General features: G+C 41.0%; 1 protein-coding gene across 4 annotated transcripts in view; it reads left to right on the forward strand.

Moving 5' to 3' along the window:
- Positions 1–14,231, forward strand: part of AGPAT4 (1-acylglycerol-3-phosphate O-acyltransferase 4) — an 89,977-nt gene that overhangs the window by 27,254 nt on the left and 48,492 nt on the right. For 3 of the 4 annotated variants that reach the window (XM_046939193.1, XM_419616.8, XM_040698151.2), the window contains exon 2: positions 7,247–7,477. The exons of the other annotated variant lie outside the window; for it this stretch is intronic. In XM_046939193.1, coding sequence (XP_046795149.1) covers positions 7,300–7,477 — 178 coding nt within the window. In that variant the 5' untranslated portion in view covers positions 7,247–7,299. The remainder of the gene's footprint in view (positions 1–7,246; positions 7,478–14,231) is intronic. 4 annotated transcript variants of the gene reach the window in all.

Genomic DNA, 14,231 nt, shown 5'->3' on the forward strand with positions numbered 1-14,231 from the left:
TAGTTGTGATCTTGAGAAATATGTGTTTTGTAAGTATTAAAATGCAGGAATTGAGTGGGAAACTGCTGAAGAGCAGCTCTTGGCATACAGGAAAGAAGCAACATGCCTTCTACTGCCATTTTTGTGAATGTCCTATCCTGTACCCCAGATGACTGTGCTTCACCCAGCCACGTTTGTTGAGAATTTCTTTAGTGGCCTGAAGAAGAAGTGCTTAACTTCAAGGAGTTTACCCTCATCAAGTAAATGCTTCCCTCAACATCAAGCTCTGCTGACCCTATTTTCCCTAAATTCAGCACCCCCAGGAATTCTAGATTGCCCAACTTTAGATTTAAGCGCAGCTCCCTTTGGTGCCCTCTTTCAGCTTCCTCCTCTCTGAATATTTAATTCTCTTGGAAGAAGAAGCAAGATTGAGCTGCTGTGCACCTAAACTTGGCAGTAGCTCTCCATCTTACTTTCCCTTTTCTGCACTGTGCATGCCTCTCCCAAATAGCCAACTTCCCTTTGTATGATTCCTTTCCATGCAGGAAGGGGGCAAGCCCTGGGGCTGTCAGGGCAAACAGCAGCTATGCAGTGTTTTACCAGCAGGCAATATGCAAGAAGGGATAAAGAACTCATATTCTAGCAGGCTTGAAGGGCTGGCATGGCTGTCTTGCCCTGACATTAGATCACAGCAGGAAGAAAATAGGAAGGGGAAAAAAGCTTGGGTTACCTTTGTTTCTTTAGTTTGGACTCTCTGATGCTAATAGTCACTTTGCTTAATAGCAGATAAATAAAAATTCAGTTTCATAGTATGGTGACTTCACACTGACAGCTGAACTCCACCACACTGCTCATTCACTCCCCCTCCTCAAAGCAGTGAGGGAGAAAACAGGATGCAAGGAGGTTCAAGGGTTGAGGTGAGGGCAAGGAGATCACTCAGCTGTTACTGTCATGGAGTAAACAGACTCAGTGTAGGGTGATTAATATAATTTATTACCTAACTGGCTAGAGCAGTGAGTACTGAAAGTGAATTAAAGACTTCTCCCTTCCTGTCCTCCATCGGTCTACCCCCATTCACCCTCTACTACCTCTTCCCTCTGAGCAGTACAGGGGAAGAGGGAGCGGGGGCCGCAGTCAATCAGTGAAGTTCTGTCTCTGCCACTCCTTCCTGATTGCTGCCTGCTCCAGTGGGGGATCTTTCCCTAACTGATCCTGTGTGGGCATCCCACAGGCTGCAGCTCTCCAAGCTGCCTTGACGCAGCTCTGTACCACAGGGCACATCCGTCAGGACTGCAGCCGTCCCCACGGATTCCGACCCGGGGCTCTCCGTGGGCTGCAGCTCCTTCAGGCCTCATCCATTGCTGCATTGAGGGCTCCTCCGTGCTGCACGTGGAGATCTGCTTTGCGTGGTTCCCATGGGCTGCAGTGGGCAGCCTGCTCCACCACGGGTCTACCCTGGCCTGTAGGTTGCTGCTGCTCTGTGCCTGGAGCACCTCCTGCTGCACTGACCTTGGGGCTCACAGGGCTGTTTCTCTTGTATTTCTCACTCCTCTCTCCCAGCTGCTGTCACACATCAGTTTTCCCCTCTCTTAAATCTGCTTTCCCAGAGGTATGCCCAGCGTCACTCATGGCTCAGTTGTAGCAGTGGCAGGTCCCCTTTGAAGCTGGCTTGGAGCTGGTCTCTCAGTTCACAAGGGTTAGCTTCTGGGCTCTGCTCACGGAGGCCATCCCACCACTGCCAGGATCTTGCTGCGTGAACCTAATACATATGTCAAGTCTCTAAGCTGGAAATCCTGAAACTTGCTGGTAGATAGTATTCATTCTTCAGCCTTTAGAACAGCCAGATGGAGTGATCTCTTCTTTGCAGCTGTGTGGGTTACAAAATAAGCAGTTTAGGAACGTGCGACCTCTCAGGAAAGCTGAAAAGCTTTCTGGAGTTCCTGTAACATTAGGGAAAGGGTGTAAGATATGCTCAAATGTTTCCCCACTGAGGGTCTTTTCTGAAGAGGTGATACTTTAGTAGTTGCCTTTCCGGGAGAGGGAGAAGTGATTCAAACCCTGATTAAGCATGAGGCACATAGGTAACTCTTTCTTCAGAGTTTGTTTGTTTTTGTCATGGCATGTATGAATGCATGCCCCCTTGAAAGCAAATACACCTGTGGACACAGCCTTGCTGTTGCTGACTTCGTGTGGCCACCTTGCCAGTGCATTCCATGTACAGAACCAGTGTTTAGATGAACTCTGATATGAAATACAATGCTACTATCTCTGCTGTTCTGATGGCAATTGAAAGGCACTTAGAGGCCGTTCTGAAACGGCTGTAATCTGACCTGTGCTTATACTTCTCTATCCAAGAATCCGATTTAGACAAGAAAATGCAAGAATAGGCATCATCATTGTGTGCTTGTTTTTTCTTAACTTGCAGCAGAGCATTTAAGTTTTAAGCGTTAGCACTTTATCCAAGAGTAGACATAAGCAAAAACCTTTGTGTAGGCTTGAAACATGCTTTTCTGAAAAGAACCATTTCCAATGCTGTCTTGTCTGTAGTTGTAAGTGTATACAATATTAGCTTAGCTCAGAAGCCAGTATGAACAAATTTTGAACGAGGTGGGTGATAGTTCTCAGCTTCCTTCTCATGCTTTCTGTAAAAGTGCAAACAGTTTTGTTCTTTAAGATGAGCCCCAGTTGTAGTCTGAAATCTCTTGCAGACTTTGAAGCACTACGTGGTGTTAATTGGCAGCAACCTCTGCCTGAAGAGAGATGTTCGCCTTGTTTATCACTGGTGTAATGTTGTCTTGTCTTTTCTGTGTCCTCCTGACCATTTTTTTTCCAAGCAGAAGGGAATGCAGAGACTAGTTGAAGCAGAAAACAGAGTGGACCTTGATGAAGAATGGAACTAGGGGAAGAATTGGAGAGAATGAATGATCCTGGAATCTTCTTTTAAACCTAATCTTGTGACCTTCTAATCACGTGAATAGATGCTTGTTGACTTGTTCCCAAGACAGACATTTGAGGTCTGAGTCTTTTGTTTTGTATCCAGCTGAAAACTGTTATTTAAGAACATTCCTATCTGTTTTTGGTGCGCTGGCTGGCCATTTTTTTCTAACTTGTTTCATGGGGTGTCTGATAGAAGAGAGCTTCTTGGCAGCAATCCGATCTTAATAGCTTCTGAGAAAATGCATCAATTGGCCCTTTTGTTTTATAGAAGATTGCTGTAATTTTCAGCCATTATCTATAAGGAAATCAGTGTAGTTTATTAAACTAGCATCATGGATTAAGAATTAAAGAGCCGATCCTTTTATCACTTAGACCAGCGTGACATTGATGTTACCCATGAGGAACTTAAGTAATGCTGAGCACGTGGGAAGAGTTCCTGTGGACTCTTAGAAAGCAAGCTTCTAGACCTCTAACAAGATCAGGCTTGATTCTTGAACATTAATTTTCAACTACTGTGCAAAGAATGAGCTGCTTTTCTTGGAGTTTGAGTAATGGAAATAGTCCTATCATATTGAAACGAATCTTATAAAGAATAAGTTTGTGTGAGCAAATAAAACACTGAACCAGTGCTATGCAGGAAGAATAACTTTCATTTAATCAGAGGAGAAAATTAATCTCTAGTCACATTACTTCTCAGAAAACTAAAATACCAGCAGTGTCTCTTCCTTGTTCTGTCTTTAATGTCTTCTTCCTTTTTTTGGCAAGTTAGATTACGTTCATTTCAGTGGTGCTGCTTAAGTAGTTTTAGTTTACGTGTAAAACATTTCATGGAAGCTTTACAGAATTGAAAGGTCACGTCTGAAGTATGAGCATGAGGAAGAAATGAGTTTTAAATAATCCACTGTGGCTTCATCAAACAATAAGACAGAAAATACATTTTATCACAGTCAGCTCATCAATGTCTCTTTTAATTCCATGAAGCTTTGTTTTATAGGCTCAACATGAAGTAAATGATGCACATAAAACATAAGATTTTAATGTAGTTTAACCGCTGTTGCAGGGATAAAAACAAAGTGATGTCTTAGTGTTATGGTGAGTTCTTCCTCCTCACTGACTCTGTCAGTCAACTGCTTTTCCTCTTCATAAATACTGTCAATCAACTGCATACTGCTGAAGAATTTTGTTGATCTTATCTGGTAGTGAGTTTCCAGGTCTCCGCTGTAAGTAGGCCATGCTTTCGTTTTATTTCATGGGTGGTTCTTTGGATACATGCTCTTCTGATCTTTGTGAACTAAACTGGCTAACAAGCGCAGAAAGCTTTTGATCAGTTTTAACCAAGGGCAGTAGGAGAAAACCAATCATTGTGGTTTCAGGCATCTTGCAGTCTTTTAAACCATCCATTTGTAAGCCACTGTTTTCTTTCAATCTAACATTTTTAAATAAATGATATAATTCTGATACTCAAAGTGATATAGTCTGAATTAGAGAAGTATTTCTTTATTTTTTACTGTATAGTTATTCAAAACCTGGTTTTACTACTATTAATTTTTTCCCTCTGTTCAGTATTTGATTCTATCCTGATAGTGTGAGACAGAGGGCTCCAGGATGAATCATTACCGTGATTTCTACTAGACAACATTTCTCATTCTATTTAACTTTCAGAAAAAGCCAGGTGTTCAGGCAAAGCCATGGTAATAAATTGCCTGCCATCCTGAGAAACGTATCTGTAGTACACAGTTGGTCAAAGCTAGAAAAGTTTTTCCAAGTATAATGATGGTGCTTACTACAGTGAACGCAGGCCTGCTCTGCGATTCTGAGCTACAGATGGTGTCTGCTTTGATATTGAATAGTACGGCAAGATAAAGGGAAGAATGTCTGTAATACACAAAGGACACATTTTAACTGCTAATAATAGGCTTGGGACTGCCATAAACACTTCATATAAATCATCCCACAGCGCAGATTCTCTTTCTTAATTTTTGCTTCGTCTTCCTTGTGGTTGAAAACCTGGCTGAATACCTCCCCATTGCTTTGTAGCAATTCTTGTGCGTAAGCATATTCTTGTAGTAAGCATAGTCAGCAAGGGCAGTAAAACAAATGTTTCAGGACACTGATTGAGCCGCACTGCTTCACATAATGCGGTCTTGTATAAACTAGAAGGATGGGCATTGAGATTTTTTTCAGTTAATTCCCCGGGATGCTGACAGATGCTGTTTTGTTATTGCCTTTGATTGGCATATTCAGAAATATTGTCTCAGGGCTTCATTCCTGGGCAAACTCTCCTGTGCCTCCCAAGGAGAAATGGTTTAGGAAGGGAGCAGCGTGGCAGCAGCTCCTCCTTAACCACATTCAAAAGACGGGGGTATTGATGTGTCTTAATATTTTTTCTTCTAACCAGTGAGCCAAGAGTTGGTGCTACTGATGGCTGCAGAGGTTCAGTATGGTTTTTGACAGGCTGGTATGCTTGGCAAGAGGACATTTCCTCTGGATTCTCAGCTGCTAAGGTTGGATCGTTCACTTCCAAAATTGTGCAGACCTTTTGAAGTAACCTAAGAGCTGGTTTTGTGGAAACACTGCTGGGTCAGGGGTTAGTGCTGCTGTTGATGTTTCCTTTCTGGGTTGATGGAGCATAACGGTTGGACTTACAGTGTCAAGGAATAATTGAACAAATTGTGTATATTACGCATAGTCAAGCTTTTATTCTTCTGCCAAAATCAACTGCTATTTGGATGGAACAAGGGAACAAGCTAGTAAAGCTGGAAGCTGCTGCTACCTCTTGGTTTGGGAGTGTGGTTGGAGCAGCACACAGAAGAAGGCAAAAATTGTAACGTAAGGCTGCAAACGTTGTATTTATTTTCAGTAGACAAGAATGAAGTGAGCGTGCGCAGAGGTTTTGGTTTGTAACAACCTTATGCGAATGAAATGAGTCGTTACTCTCTTCTGCAGTGAGGCAGAAAACTTCTGGATTTTTATCCTCCTCTGATAACCACCGGGCTCTTAGGCTGTGTGCAGACTGAGGGATACTGCTGAAAATCAGTAGAGCTACTGCCGTGCCTATCGTCAGTGTACTTCTCTGTTTTCTGGAATGGAAACACTCACATGGTGGTGTATGTGTGTGTGCATTTGAAGACCCTTTCTTGATTATGCATGGGATGTACTAAGGAAAGTGACACCATGAAACATATTTCAATTTTGATTTGTTTATTTATGTTTAGTTTAAAACCATGCATGTGATAAAGAATTGCTCTGGGTTGCGCTGAAGGCTGTGGGACCTCTGATACATTGGATGTTTTTCCTTAATCAAGTAAAAGAACATTTTCTTCTTAACCCTGCTGGTATTGTACACTTGTGGTTAAGCTTCCTGGTTTGCCAGTTTCCTTTAAATAAGGCTGGACAGAAATCTCACAGTATCAATCATTAGACAAGTGGCTTAAAAAAATAAAAGCCAGCAGTATTTTGGACTTCCATATGTAAAGCAAAGTAAAGTAAAGCATACCTTTTGGGTAAAGTAAAGCAAGTAAAGTAAGTAAAGCAAACCTTTTGGTAAAGTTATCTGAAAGTAAATAGTCCCAAATAGAGTGAAAGTTGGAAACACCTTTTTAAGGTGTTGCATAAAGTAACTGTGTGAGGTTACTCAGACTCACACACACACACACACACACACACACACACACACGGTTGTTTATAGTAATGCGGAAGGTACTGTATGCCCCCCTGATTTGTGAGAAATGTATGGAATAGTCTTGAATGGGAAATAAACTTCAGATTAGAAAGAATATCAAACATTAAAGAGAGGCCATGGGACCATAATAAAGAAGTATCCTACTGTGGGTGTGGTAAAAATCCCAGCTGTGATACAGCTCTTTGGGTAAAGTATCATTAACACTTGCAGAAAAACACTTAGCAAGCTTTTGTTGAAACAGCACGCTTTGAGACTTGCAAATTTTGGAGCTGCTCTTAAATATAGCAGAGGCCACAGCATGTGTCTTATAAAGTACTGACAATTCAAAATATAAGTGGATTGTTTTGCTCATTTTTTAGCAATGAAGGCCTGATAGAGGAGCATTACGCTGCATGGAACGGAGTCGTGTGCTCACGTGTTTTGCAGAATTAGAATTGAAATGTGAAAATTTGTTTCCAAAGCCAAGTGTAAATCGATACAGTGATATGATATTCTCTTTCCATGCTTACTCTTGCAAATATTTTAATCAGGCCTTATAAAGACGTTGACTTTCATTCAGATATTTAAATGTACAGTGGGACATCTGTATTAATCTGTTTGTTGGAAACAAATGCACTCTGTAACTGCTGATACTATTTGATTTTGCAGGTTGTCTTCTGAATTTTGGGTCTGAAGGTACCCTCTTGCTTTCTCAGCAAATCATGGACATCGTTGGCTTTCTGAAGTCTCAGTTCATTTTCCACCTGCTGATCTGCTACATATTTATAGTGTCAGGACTGATCATTAACTTCATTCAACTCTTTACACTTATACTTTGGCCAATCAACAAGCAACTGTTCAGGAGGATCAACTGCAGGCTGGCTTACTGCATTTCAAGCCGTAAGATTTTATTTTGTTTTTGTTTTCTTTTAAGCTATTTTCGTATTTTGTCTTGAGGGAATTGTTAAAAAAAAAATCTGAAATAGATGTCAAAGTAACATATATAAAGATCATTACTGCTTCCTACAGCGCTTGTGTTTGTGTGGAGAGGTGTATGCATTGTTGAAATATACTGTTCTGCTGAAATGTTTTGCTTTTTGATATTGGGATACTTGCTTGACTCAGAATAATGAGGAAAGACTGCCTCTCATTTGACTATCCATCGTGTTTCAGTAAGCCAGATGAGAAATATTACCAAATAACAGCAGAGCTCAGTGACATGCGCTGTCTATAGGTATGCATTTTAAGAGGTCATTTCCGGTAGCGCTTTCAATCTCTTTATTATGTATGATTTTGTTCTTGATCTTTGTAAAGCTTTCAAATGTGAATGCTATTCAGAAATAGGAAACAGTTAAAAGAGAGAACACTGATTCAATATGCTGCTTTCTTAAGCCACTTGTAAATTGTTTGCTTGAATAAGCATTTCAGGCCTTAAGCTGCAATTCGACATACTCAGTATAAGCATGTAGTTTATAACGTACAGTACACAGGTAGCCTGTAAGTGTTGAAAGTAATGGGAGTCTCTAAGGGAGTGGAGAGCATATGCTCAGCATATAACTTGTAGAAAGACCAAATCTGTCCAGCTGCTAGGAGTTCTGACAGCTCACTGACTATTGACTAATCGTTCCACTACGATGACTGAGATCTATATCGTTTTATTTCTTCCCCATTAATAAGAAGTGGGTAGAATATCCACCCATCAGGAGTGGATGCTCAGAGCATCTCAACAATATCACTATGTTTATATATTTGTTTCTAAAGAGCTATGGCAGAGCTCCAGCAATGATTTATTGTAGTGTGACTTTTGACTTCAACATAATTGCTATCAACTTACAGCAGAACGCAGTCTCCCCAGAAGCTCTTAAGAAATACAGAAGTGTCCCCGTGTCTAGTAGTTATGTGTGCTGTAAAATGTGTCCATGTTCCAGAGTAATTGACCTGGGCCTTTCTGAAAATTGAAAGTGGATTCTAAAACTGACACTGTTAAAAATTGCATGCCTTATGAGGATCCCTAAAGATGATCTGAGTATAATGTTACAGTCAGTGGCGAGTAAGTTATGGGTGGTTTCATATGAAGAAAACAGCCATCCAACACAATGATTAAGAGCTGTGTTGCAGGAGTACAGTAAAATGGTTTCCTCCAGGCTACTTACTCACTACTAGGGATCTGAGAAGGGGGAAGCATTGTTAGTGATCATAATTAACCACTTGAGGGAGAAATCTGCCACATATCTCAAGCTAGAGGCTGTTGGAGATTATTTGTCTCTCATCAGTGAGTCTGCCATGCAACTCCTCAAAGCGTTGCTTTTCAAACAGACTTTTGATTCAGATTTCAAAGCTGCATCAGGATGTACTAGCCGAAATAAATTGCAGTTTTATTTCTGTGACAAAGGGACAAATGTCATAAAGGAATTTCACATTTGTTGTCCATGTGTATGTCCCTGAAGAAGTGAGTTTGCAAGTAGTATTCATTTTGATGTGTAAACAGTGCCGTGAATGTGGCCAAGTTTTTACTTTTTTTCTGGTGGCACAGGATATGTTTGAAGCCATGGAATATGGGGTTAAACAGCATGTGTAAATTTGCCTTTAGGACAGAGGAAGTTTTTTATGGCTATATTATTTTAAATGCAATAACTTCTGCTCCATTCAGCCATTTGGCTAGTTGATGCAGAGACCTCAGACTTGAGAGTCTTCAGGCTGAAGCCTTTAGCTGCCCTCAGCATGGTCTCATCTATAACTGAGGCTGGTCACTATGTAGATAAGAGCATGTAATACTGCATGCTTGTCCTTGGTTGGTAAGGTGGCTTTTTATTCAGGGTTGTTAATCTAGTCTTTAGTCTCCACTGGAACAGGTTGTGTTGTGAGATTCCTGCCCAGTCATGCTTAGAATAGACTAGCTCTATGTTAAAGACAGTTATTTGAGCTTCACAACAGAGTTTTGCAAACTGGCAAATGACTCACCTTTATCTGAGTAATGTTTGAAAAGGGGAAAGTGACACTTCATGTATTTGAAAGAACTGCAGTAGATCAGTTAGTCAAAACTGACGTGTTTTTGTAGTAGTGTATGTGTAATATAATGACTTTTGGGAGGCGTTGGTGTGCTGATGAACACATAACGTAAGCTGCATCTATGCAGGCCTGATGAAAGTAATGAAAATTCAGCCTACTGTTTGAAATACTGAAACTTAGCCATGATGAATGTACAGACTCCTATGCTTTGCAGTGGTGATGTGCATCACATTGCCTTCAGTGGCTGTTAAACCCTGAATCAATAAGTTAACCGAATTGTTGGAGTCGGAGAAGAGTATTTCAACACCATGCCCTTAGGAAAGTTTTCTTGCATTTCGAATGGTGGTGAAGTTTTCTTCTACCCCTTTTCTTCCTTTGTCCTTTCTAGTATGGGAATGTAATATTCTCATTTGTGCAAGTGCAGTGTCTGCTATCATACTGCCTACAGGAAGTTAGTCTGTTCTTCTCGTTAATGACTTGTCCTTGCTACAGTAGTTCAGCCTGAGTTGAAGATGCTTGCATCTCTGCTTATCTGAATTAAGTCAGGCTAGCTCAAATAAGTGTATTCATGCTGTAAGAAGGCCACATGGAATAGCTGTGGTTTGATAGTTGACAACATAGCTGTGTGAGCTGCTGATTCTCCACTGTGAATATGGCCATACCATACTGACTGACAACCCAGCAGGCTAATGTCATATAGTATAAACTACTGCTTATTGATTAAAGTTAGAAAAGAGGTAAAAACTTGGTATCCAGTTTGAATTTATAGGAGAAAGGATTTACTAGAGCAGCAACTTGGTTTTAAGGGAAGGGAACAGAACTGCACACGGTTGACTCCACTTACTGAAGGTGTCTTCAAACCAACTGTGAATCATGAGTTGGTTGGATAGGGAGAGTTTAGCTTCTGTACTGACCTAATTTATTATGTTTTAGAGATGGGGATACTTTCTGATGCCACTATTATTGACATCAGTATTTTTATTACTGAAAAATATTGGTTCTGTTAAATAGGCTGTGTTTTTTTTGGTGGGGTTTGTTTGTTTTGTAGTGGCATTTTATGAAATCGGAACTGGTGAAAAGTTCTTAATTAACCTTTGGAAGCTTTGTTCAGCTTCAGTCTCTTGCTCTTCAAATGGTGACCATTCATCAGACTGTAATTTGGGTTGCTTTTAGACGTCCAAGTTACCTTATGTGTTCTACTGCAAATAAACTCTCTCTTTTTTATCCATTAACTCCTTTGACAACTATCTGCAAGGGAGTGGTTAGCTGTAGTCTTCCTTACCCTGTGTGCCTCAGTGCTTACTGGAGAATGTTAGTTGCAGAGAGTGGATAAATTCAAGTAGCCAAGAGGAAAACTTGTTGATCCCTTTGTCAGTGTTGCTCTTGAAAAGTGCCAAGAGTTACACAACTTTTGTTATATTTCAAATGTAAAAAAAAAAAAAAGAAGACCTTTGGGCTTAGAACTTTCAGTCAATGTTTTCTGGCTCCCAGTGTGTATTCACTGACTGATTCAATTCTGTTAACCCCTTTTTGTAAAATGTCAGTCCTGATAAGTTCTTCCTGACACTGAACTCTGCAAAGTGCAGCTCTGGTGGGGAAATTGAACACCGCAAACCTGTGCAAGATGGTAATAAGTTTTAAAAATAAGTGCATTTGGAAAATGGCATTGGAATGTAGGTTAGGCAAGCAATCAGTCTTATTTTCTGTTTTTAAATAATTTAGGGGCACTTTGTCCTCAGTCTCTTCTTCCAAAAAATGGAGAGCCAAGGAGTGTGCTGAGGAAGGAAGTGCAGAACACATCTCAGTTCTTGTTGATGCTTGTAAGTAAATTGGAAAGATGGGAATACATTTGCCTCCTTGTTATCTGGGGAAAGCAAACCACCACAGAGGATATGCACAGTTCTTCTGCACTAGCCTGTGAAGTTGACCAAGGTTGTAGAGAGAGAAGGTTGTCTTGGCAATAGTGCCATGTGTGCACATGGCCGTGAAGCTTGTGGAGGCAGTGGGAGAATGACTTGTACATCCAGAACTGGTTTGTGCTTCGTAGGCTGGTGCAGTGCTACTGCAGGGTGAGCAGAGTATGCTGGGCACCCGTTGGCTGCATGGGACATAACTGCCGAGTACTGAGACTGAGACGTACATGTTGGATGAATGGCTTCTGTAATGCTGTTGGGTGTGCTTACTCAGGAATGTATTTGGTTATGAGTGGAGCAGTGATTGATAACTTGTCCTCTTGCTGCCTCTGCCTTGGTGGAAAATTAGCTTCTCCTGTTGAGAAGCAGCCTGTACTCCTCACTTGAAGGCTAACTGGCCTTCCACTGACTCTCAGCCCAAGATGAATTTTGCACTGCATAAACGGAAGATCTGCCAATAAGAGTAGTGTGTGGAAGGGTGCATAAGGGTTTTAAAAACAATCGTCTTTAGCTTCTAATTTGCCTTTATAAATTAATTATAGTAGTACTAATAGCTGTTCTTCTGCTTTGAAAGGGATGTTATTACACCTCTGGGTAAAGTTACAGTGTGTTGGCTGCAGTTTGTAAATCCCTCTGAGGGGAAGGCCCTTCTTTGCATGCAAATGGGCACCCCTGATGCCTGCTTACAGACTGCAGAGAAAACAAGATGGAAATTGATTCTTCTTATAACTGAGCTTTCTAGAAACAAAATCAGGTGAAACTGAGAACTGCTTCAGGCTTCTGCTTCAGGCTTGTCATCTTAGCTGATTGTTATGAAACAGTGAAACTAATTCCTCCCACATACAACTATAAGCATCATAGTACAAGAAATGGGCATCCAGATGAGGATGTGTGGTAGTATCAGAGCCATGTTAATCCTCAAGTTTTTATTTGATGGCATACGTTCCCGGTGCCACATGGAGGCCTAGACACAGTATTCCAGATGGGGCCTCACAAGAGCTGAGTAGATGGGGACAATCACCTCCCTCTCCCTGCTGGCCACTCCTCTTTTAATGCAGTCCAGAATGTAGTTGGCCTTCTGAGTTGCAAGTGCACACTGCTGTCTTGTGTCCAGCTTCTTGTTCACCAGGACCCCCAAGTCCTTCTCTGCAGGGCTGCTCTCAAGTTCTTCTCCCAGTTTGTATGAATACCTGGGATTGCTCCAGCCCAAGTGCAGTACCCTGCACTTGGCCTTATTGAACCTCATTAGGTGGATGGGTGGGCTGGATGATCTTAGAGGTCTTTCTCAGCCTTGGTAGTTCTGTGATTTTAATGATCCAAGTGCCAGCTCAGAAGGAGACATTAATGTTGGCAAGTTGCTTGAGTTGTTGCCTCATTAAGGGTGAATATTACACTCAGAGTACCAGATTCTTCTTAAGATACTTTAGATGTTTGTAGAAGCCCCCACCTTAGCTCCAGGGATGATTTTTATTGCTCGAATAGAAAAATCCAAAGGAGGGCCTCTTAATCTTATGTAACTTTCCTGCAAAGATCTGGAAGATATTTCATGGTTTGCCTTCAGTAATTACAAGCACAACTGCTGGTTTGTATTTCTTTCTGGTCTGGGGAAGAGCAGTCTTTCCACAGTCAGAACTACGAGAGGAATTCTGTGTTCTGTCAGGTCAGGGAATGCATCTGCTGGTGTAACATGCAGATGAGATGGCACGTGTCTTGTCTTGGGGTTTGCTGTCAGTTGGCTACGTCTCCTACTGTTCTGCTCCCTTTTGAGTAGTGTGCGCCCCTAGAAGTGTGTACCATGGTGTTTCTCCTTCTCTCAAAAGTCACATAGCAACATGTTGTGGAGCAGATGTTTAGGGTCTTTGTACATCAAGGATTTCAGCAGCTAGTGCAGTGATGTCTTGCTCATTTTGTGCAGGAACTTTCTGAAACTAGTGGGAAGCAGTATTTCCTTTCAGCAATTGTTTGAGGTCTTTCATTGTGATACTTGAGTTGAAAGAACTTCTCATTGCACATGCTTGGTACTCCTCTATGGCAAGATAGTTTGTGACTTGTTTGCAAACGTCGTGTTAAAGCTTCTTACTTGAGGATTATGTTGTTTTCTCACTTTAGAGACTGCTGTTAAGGTAGCAAGGTCTTGTTGGGCATTCTAAATGTATGTTGCTGAATATCTTCTACTTCTGTCTTGTAATCTCTTCTTAAACATGCTTCTCTCAACGTAGTATTTGGAATTCTGAATACTTTAATGCTGGATAAAGAGGCAAATGTTAATGTATGCAAGACAGTTCTTTAGTCTGCTTGGGCTTGGGGGAGGCAGTTATCATTTTGCCTGACCCATTTTGGTCCTTGCTGAAACAGTGTTCAAAGCAAAATTAAAAAACCACAGAGAGAGAGAGATAATTGAGATTACTCTATAATTGTCTGTGGGTAGGTTGTTTTATTCTTCTGATAGCCCACTTTTATTGGTATTCTTAAGTTGTGTGCTCTTTCCGTACCCAAACAAATTACATCGGATGTCAATACCAAACATTTGTGTTATTTCATGATGTTGAAGTGCACTTCAGTCTGATTATTCTTCAGTTTGTTTATTTGAAATTCGATTTAGAAAAGCTATATTGCACCTATGAGTGTAGAGTTTTCATTGAAGGTTAAAACACAGGAGAACATCCTAACACGTGAGGGTTTTTTTTTTTTTTCCACGTTTTACATAGATTTCTCACTACTTATTGGTACTT

This window comes from Gallus gallus, chromosome 3 (assembly GCF_016699485.2).
Source record: "Gallus gallus isolate bGalGal1 chromosome 3, bGalGal1.mat.broiler.GRCg7b, whole genome shotgun sequence".
NCBI lineage: Eukaryota > Metazoa > Chordata > Aves > Galliformes > Phasianidae > Gallus > Gallus gallus.